This window comes from Sabethes cyaneus, chromosome 1, assembly GCF_943734655.1.
Source record: "Sabethes cyaneus chromosome 1, idSabCyanKW18_F2, whole genome shotgun sequence".
Taxonomy (NCBI): Eukaryota; Metazoa; Arthropoda; class Insecta; order Diptera; family Culicidae; genus Sabethes; species Sabethes cyaneus.
This window is the reverse complement of record NC_071353.1, coordinates 75035063-75043846: the sequence shown is the minus strand read 5'-3', so window position 1 is coordinate 75043846 and position 8784 is coordinate 75035063. Positions and strand designations below refer to the sequence as shown.

At 39.0% G+C, this 8784-nt stretch overlaps 1 protein-coding gene across 1 annotated transcript; it reads right to left on the bottom strand.

Moving 5' to 3' along the window:
• Positions 1 to 214: 214 nt before the first annotated feature.
• Positions 215 to 5111, bottom strand: LOC128745837 (uncharacterized). The gene is given in 3 exon segments (XM_053842908.1): positions 215 to 642; positions 3305 to 4011; positions 4282 to 5111. Coding segments are annotated over 3 exon segments (1965 nt in total).
• Positions 5112 to 8784: the final 3673 nt, after the last annotated feature.

Below are 8784 nucleotides of genomic sequence, written 5' to 3'. Positions count from 1 at the left end.
TCGGCTGATATTTTACATAGTGAACCACCTATCAAACTGCAAGTGGCACCGCTATCCAGGAGTCCACGTAGCCGACGACCTAGGATGTTGATATGTGCATATGGACGATTGTCATGGTTGTTTGGATCTATAAGGATTGATTCGGCTTTGAAGATTGCGGTGATTTTAATAAGTGAAGGGACATTGGTTGTAGCGGGAGAGACTACACCCTTCGTTATTGAGTCTCCCACCTGCGGTTTCCCGACTGCTGTGAAGCATTTGCCGAGTCCAGCTGCATCCATCTTGCAATGCAATTTTCGCAGTTACGAGTGGTACTTCCCTTTTTCCCACAACTGTAGCAAAAGAGGAACTGTTTCTGGTTGGGACAGTTTGGATACGTGTGATCTGGCTTTTCACACTGCCAACAGATGATGATTGATCTTTGGTCCCTTCTAGGTTGTTCTCCGTTGTTTGGTTCCGCAGAATTTACATTTTGTCGCTCTCTCCAGTTATTTTGCAGGCGAACTGCGTTCACTTCTTCCGTTGCATTGGCAGCTGTCTCATATTGTAATGCGGTGTTCTGTTGAAAAGCTTCTCTTTCTCGAATGTCAAGTTGGTTCCAATCCTCTTCTTTTGTGATTAATTCAACTGCGTTAGCTTGTTCTTGTAGGGAACGTGCCGAGTTAGATGAATCAGTGTAAAATTAAATCTAATGAAACTAAATTATTTGCTTCAGTGTACTGAAATTCCTTTGCATGTGTTGCGAGAGTTCGTCATACGAACGATAAGAGACAAAGAGAGAAATCATAAATCGTTCAATTTAGCTCTTACGCATACTGGGGCATGATATATTATGCACTTAGACAAAGAGTCAGTTTTTAGACGAACGTAGACTTTAATGGATGTGCTTGTTTTGTGCTCCGAAGTGTTTCAGTTGAAATTGAAAGTGACTGACACTGCCGGACACTACATTGGCGCAGAAGGAAGATGCTTCCAAAGGGTGAGTAAAGTTTCTAGATAGACTGAGTGAATGCACGATGGCGTCTGACAGACGCTTATTTGACACGGATTAAAGACGTTTGTGCGCGTCTTTTTGCTTTGTAAATCCTACGAAAATTAGCTTTCGCACGTACGCATGCTTGCGTACATCATTCGTCGCCTTTATAGAATACGCTGGTATGCGTAGATTAAACGCCTCTGGGAGGGCTGTTAAAATGTATGATTCTTGCGCCTCTGGGAAGGCAGAATAATGTATTGAAATACGCTGGTATGCGTAGATTGAACGCCTCTGGGAGGGCTATTGAAATTCGTGCCTCTGGGAAGGCAGAATAATGTATTGAAATACGCTGGTATGCGTAGATGAACGCCTCTGAGAGGGCTGTTGGAAATCGCTCCTGTGCGTATGAATCGCTTGTGTGCGATAGACGCTTGTGCGCGTCTTACTTTATTGAAATGCACTGGTGTGCATGGTTTGAGTGCCTCTGTGAATGCTGTGAATTGCTTCTGTACGATAGCTCCCTTGAGAAGAACGTTCTAGTAAATAACTCGCTTGTGTGTGTCCTTTTTGTCAGCTTTTCCCATATATTTCTCTTGAGTATTGAGATGAGAAGCACGGAGTACATCAATTTCACAACATTATTCTGGCAAAAGGATGATGCTAACACGATGATAAGGATAACGAAAATGACGATAGAAATGGCTAAAATAAAGATGGAAATGACGAATATGACAAACCGAAATAAAGATGGTAATACCGAAGATAATGATGGTTATGACAAAAATGGTAATGGTCATAATGAAAACGACGATAACGAGGGAAATGAAGATGGTAATGACAAAAAAAACGGAGATGCTTATGACGAAAATGTTTAGAGTAATGACGAAAATGATGATGGAAATGACGCAAATAAAAATGGAAATCACGAAAATGAAAATGGTAATGACAAAAATGTTTATGGTAATGAAGAAAACCATGAAGGAAATAACGAAAATAATGACGGTAATGACGAAAATGATGATGAAAATGGAAATGATGAATATGAAATGGCAATGAACAAAATGATGATGGAAATGACGGAAAGAAAGATGGTAATGACGAAAGTAATCATGGTTATGACGAAAATGGTAATGGTAATAAAAGTGATAATGATGATAGAACTGACGGAAATGAAGATGGCAATGACGAAAACGGTGATGGTAATAACCAGAATGTTAATGATAATGACGGAAATGGTGACAGTAATGACGAAAATAAAAGTGGTAATCGTAAAAATGAAGATGGTAACGACGAAAATTCTAATGGCTTTGAAGAAAACCATGAAGAAATTAACGAAAATGATGACGATAATGACAAACATGAAGATGATGACGAAAATTAATCTGGAAATGACGAATATGAACATGGCAATGGCGAAAATGACGATGAAAATGACGAAAAAAAGATGGTAATCGCGAAAATAAAAATGGTAATAAAGAAAACCATGAAGGAAATAACAGAAATAATGACGGTAATGATGAAAATGATGATGATGACGAAAATGAAAATGATGAATATGAAGATGGCAATGACGAAAATGATGATGGGAATGACGGAAATAAAGATAGTAATGGTTATGACGAAAATGGTAATGGTAATAATAAAAAATGGTAATGACGAAAACGGAGATGGTAATGACGAAAATGAAAATGGTAATGGCGAATATGGTAATGAAAATGACGATAATGATAGAAATGACAGAAATGACGAAAACGGAAATGGTAATGACGAAAATAGTGATGGTCATGACGAAAATGATGATGGTCATGATGAAAATAAAGATAGTAATGAAGAAAATCATGAAGGAAATAACGAAAACAATAACGGTAATGATGAAAATGATGATTATGATGATGATGATGATAAAAATGACTGATAGTAAGGAGAATGTTGATGGTTATGATGAAAATTATAGTGATGTTGACGAAAATGATGATGATAATAAAATTTTTTAGGATAATTTACTAGAAGAGTAGAAAAGAGGGTGAATGTAGGGAACGTGCCGAGTTAGATGAATCAGTGTAAAATTAAATCTAATGAAACTAAATTATTTGCTTCAGTGTACTGAAATTCCTTTGCATGTGTTGCGAGAGTTCGTCATACGAACGATAAGAGACAAAGAGAGAAATCATAAATCGTTCAATTTAGCTCTTACGCATACTGGGGCATGATATATTATGCACTTAGACAAAGAGTCAGTTTTTAGATGAACGTAGACTTTAATGGATGTGCTTGTTTTGTGCTCCGAAGTGTTTCAGTTGAAATTGAAAGTGACTGACACTGCCGGACACTACAGTTCTCTGTTGAATTGTTGCTTACCAAATGAGGATCGACCAAAATTCTCTGACCTGTTTGTTGGTGGACGTTGGAAGGATGCATGTTCAGATCTGCTCCAAGGTATACGAGGAATAGTAGAAGCTCTACCTCTGACCGAGTATAACCGTGACACTTCGAATTCTTTGCAAGCCGCGACTAATTCTTTGATAGTAGTTTTACGGGAAGCTGTGGCTATTGGAATGTAGTCTGCATTTAGATGAGAATTTACGATGGACAATTTCTCTGATTCTGACATTGCTGGTTCTACAATCTCAAAGGCAGCTAGAAGATCTCGATAGAACGTTGTGAAAGATTCGTTTGGACCTTGAAAGCGTAAATACAAATCTTGTTTAATTATCTCGGAATAATTCGGTGGTAGAAATTCTTGCTTGATCTCCCCTTTGAATACTTCCCAACTAGTAAGGTGAAGATAGGAGCGTGTATACCAGAGTAGCGCTCGGCCCTTAAGTAAGTGTTTAATTGAACGAAGCAGGGATTGTTCATCAATGCCTTCCGTATCGGCGTAAGTGTACACTTGATTAAGGAATTCACCTAATTGAATGATATTTGATTGACCTGCGTATTCGAAAGGCCATTTATGTACTGGTTGGGAGAACCTATTTGTAATTGGTTGTTGGATATCCGCGCTAAATGATCTCCGGAACCGTACGGAATCATCTCTAGCTTGATTGTTTAAGTTTGCTGACGGTAAGAAACCTTGACTCCGGTACCGTGCAAGCACCATATTCAAAACAGTGCCTAATTCTGAACAGTTGCAAATTTTTCATAAATATTGTCAAAATTCCAGCTATTTAAACAATTTAGTCACTACATCTGATCATTTCCTGTTATTTAAATGGTTCAAATAACTAGAGTTTTGACAATTTTTAAGAAAAATTTGCAACTGTTCAGAATTAGGCACTGTTTTGAATATGGTGCTTACACGGTACTCTTGAAGCTGCGATTCCATCTGTAGGCGTTGGTTCTGCTCATGGCGTAACTGTTGTTCTAAGTGTTGTTGTTGCAGTTGCATCTGATTCAACAGTTGTTGGATCTGCTGGTCTCGCCGCAGTTGTTGAAGCTGCTGCTCTTGTTCTGGACGTCGCTGCTCTTGTTGTTGTTGGATTGACTGCTGACTTGCCCGCCGTTGTTGAGTTTGAATCTCTTGTCCTAATGGCGTTTCTTGTGTTATTTGGTTGTTCGATGTAAGAGACTGCTGTTGCTGAGGATCCTGCTCTGATTGGTGCTGCTGTTGAGAGGTCTCCAATATACTCGACTGAAGTTGCGATATTTTGAGTCTTTGTCGCATCTCTGGATCTCCCGGAACTCCTTCTGGATTGTGATCTATCTGCCCGTCGTGTTGACTCTGACTCACCAAATTGAGAAATTCTTCTATATTGTGCAAAGTTGTATTGATTTTCAGCATCGTCTTATTACCGTTTTCGGTTAGCATCGAATCCGTTATTAGGGAAAAACGGAATTTGTAGTGCAGTAAGCGGGATCTACATATTATTACTTGCTCCTTCTCACTCTTCCGAAAAGCCGCTTCTAAAGCATGATTGATTGGTGGAAGCTTCGCTTGACACTGGTATATATTATCTGCATCAGATAGAACGTGTATAGAGGATTTTGGTACCTCGAGTTCTCCGCTGTTTTCCTTGTTCAAAAGTTGAATTAATCGTGCCGTTTTCCAGTGGCGGTCCTTTCCTCTTAGCCCTTGCACTGTTCTCACTGCCAGTTCGAAATCCAATTCATCTTGGAAGAGATGTTCTAAATCCATGATGATTTCTACTTGTATTACTGACTATTTGCTTAATGTTCACTAATCACTCATTAACAATTCCAGTAATTTACAATTTATGCGGAAGTGGGTTTTTCTGTATGGGCGCCAATGCAAGAGTTTTCTGTTATTGGTAACAGGACTTGTCAAAACGCTATAAGGAAGCAATGCTCAATGATAAAACAAATGGTACATTCATTTGTAAGTGTCGTATTTCATGTGCCGATGTGGTGCCAATGTAACAGTTTTCTGTTATTAGTAACAGGACTTGTCAAAACGCTATAAGGAAGCAATGCTCAATGATAAAACAAATGGTACATTCATTGGTAAGTGTCGTATTTCAATTCAATTAACAGATCATCAGGTGTTCGTGCCCTTCAGGTAGAGACTCTTAAACTTGCCGGCTGAAAGGCCTGAGCAGCCGATAAATTAACGCACAGATACAAAGGAAGCATTTGAACATTTTCATATTGTTTTAAAAACTATGTTTCTTAAAGCTAATCTGACCTGAACACTTAATGGGGGCCCCCCATTATCACCTTCGATGTCACGCACGTCGACTACTGCATACCGGCCTTAATACTGGGTGCATCCATGCAGCGTTGCACCAACGTTGAAAGTACTCCTACAGTCGCTGCACAGCTACGTGCATCTCGGCATGCGAGAGCGCTCGTTGTCAAGGTACCGCGCCGATCGTGCAGACTGCCTTCTGGTGTACTGTAGTGATGAGTTCCTTGCAGCTAGTGTGCCCGCTCGATAGCGCTCAGGTTTGAGTGTCTCAATCTTGCCTCCTTCAGGCAAATCCACGATCGATCTCTCCGATTCACGCTGCTAAGCGAAGAATGATGACGTCCACCGTCTAGTTTAGCACTACAAAGAAAATGAACATGAACATCAATTGAACTTATACCTATCACAGCACAGCTTAATTAATGAAAGTTTTTGTGAAAATCGGTTAAAGCTTAGCTCGATTAACGAAATTTGACTGTATATGCATGTTTTCCTAGGTTTACTGACTAGTAGGGGTTATCCTTTAGTTGAGTCCGAACGAGCGATAGCGAGTAAGGACAGCATATAACCAACAATTAAGTAGACCGAAGGCTGCTAATGTTTTGCAATACAGTCGATATTTCCTTACTGCAAGAGTTAAATTCTATGCCTGAAGATGAAAGAAGAAAGCAATCACCAGCGACTTTGCTGGCCTAGACCGTAATTGAAGAAGATGTGCGCCGTCTGATGAGCGGTATCAACTATCAATAGCAAAATGCGAGAATATCATTGAAATAATTAAGAATTGTGTTTCAGTTTTTCATGAAATATAATGTTATTACCCTTAATTGACCTTTACATAGTGTTTCGTGTGAAAGTATGGCAAAAAATGGTTGTAATTATTATTGGAGCCTTGCTTTTAGGCACCCTTAAGACCTAGCCTCCTAGGCGGTGGCTAGTCTGACAACCGCACGCTACGGCACTGGCCTTACCTAAATGATCCGAAAACGATTTTTCTTTTATACGTTGGAAATCATACCAAGAGACCTAAGAAGGTCAAACTTCTGCATCTGTTCACGAAGAATGATCCATCTATTCACCAAGAAAAATGATAGCCAGTCCACCGTTGGATGTAGCAGACTTTCGCACGCACAAATTCTCGGGTACTTTTTCATTTCGACGTATCTGCAAATGAGAGATTCTCTTCGGGTCTCCTCTCTTCCGCTTTTTACGGCGATACTAATGCATTAAAAAGAAAATTTTCAAACCATTTGACTAGCTACTGACTCCGGCAACCGATTCATGCAAAGCTGATGTGTTAAAATGCATTAGTATCGCCGTAAACAGCGCAAGAGAGGAGGCACGAAGAGAATCTCTCATTTGCAGATACGTCGAAATGAAAAAGTACCCGAGAATTTGTGAATTTCCGCATACCCAGTCGTAGTAACTAATTTTCAGTTGATTCCGCACGAGCAGCAGTTATTTTATGAGCAAGAATATGTGAAAACTGGTTTTGTTTTGTAATGTTAAATAGTATGTTACATAGAATCTCGTTTTACGTCCGTTCATTTTACGTGATTTCGTTTTACGTCACTTTTTTTACGTCCAAAATTTGAATTACCTTCCTCTCGTTTTACGTCCAAAATTTGAATTAACGTCCACTTTTTTTACGTCCAAAACTTGAATTAACGTCCGAAATTTGAATTAACGTCCTCTCGTTTTACTTCCGAAATTTGGATTGTCTTCGGGAAAGTCACTTAAATGACTGCCGCCTTGAAGATGGTATGGAAAATAGCGCAGAATTGACTCATTACGTGGCGCTAGCGTAAATGTAGTATTCTTATACAAGCTCTACCTTGCTCTGCTGGCTATCTAGTTGCGGGCTTCGGGAAGGTTACTCAAATGACTGCCACCTTCAAGATGGTATGGAAAATTCAAGATGGTATGGAACCGGCGGCAGTAGTGTATGTTTTTTTGTATTTGCCATAACTCATGATCTTGGTTGTACAAGAAGTTCTTTTCTTTTAAGTTACCGAACCGTCCATTCATTTTACGTGATTTCATTTTATGTCCGGAATTTGAATTAACGTCCTATCTATTTACGTTCAAAATTTGAATTAACCCTTTATCCCTCTCTTTCCCACTTGGTCAACCGTCCATAAAAATTCTACAAAATTTACGCCCGTATTTTTCCATTTGGCACTTAGGGAGCCCCGTTTTGAGAAAGAGTGGTCCCAAAAAATCCCAACTTTTGTCAAGCTTTCCTTCTTTAATAATTTATCACTTTTGACCCACTGAATTGATTTTTATTATTTTGGTACCAAATATGGAGTTAAAGCTCAAGGTTTTAAGTGACTGCCCAAACATTTAAAATATTTTGACGTAGGACTACGTCTTTGTTTACTATACTGGGACTGGCTAGCACTTTGTGAAACCGAAAATAGAAGTGTAACGTTTGAATGAAAGATTTCAAATGCGAACTACTAAACTACTGAACGAAACTGAACGATTTATATGTCGTTGAATAGATAAAATGTCCAGCAATTTTATGGATGGGTAAAAGAGCAATTTTAAGAAGGACGTAAGAGGAGGGGATCCTATACAAATGCAAACAAATTTCCTTAAAACTCGAGAACTAATCAAGCAAATAAACCAAATTTGGCTTGTGGGTGTTTTTGGAGACATGAATTTATTTTATGATGCTTTGAGACCCCTCACCCCTGTGGTACGAGGATAAAAACTCTCATACAAATAAAACAGAATTTTTTGCATATTTTCTGCTACGTAACAAGCGGTAAACTGTGAAAGTAAACTAGTAAAACCTTCTCGGAACAAAAGATAGTGAATCGACGCCGCTAACTTACGTGCCTGTTGCCATTCATGTCAAAAGAGAACGACATTCGAATGGCACGTCATATTTGCGATGAACGCGCTTGAGCTTTAATGTTATTTGTAACCAATGGCCCTTTTAAAGGCCACATGCGAGTTAAAGTAAGATTATTGAAACATGTCATGCTACGCATAAGCATATATAATACAATGCTGGGTTGTTCATTCATTACTATTTCAACTTTTATGATGCACACAAGTGATTTTTAAAAGAAATCACTATGTCTCAATGGTTGCAGGCATTGTATTTATGAACCCCCGTCCACGTATTTTCATAGCCATCATTGCATTCAAT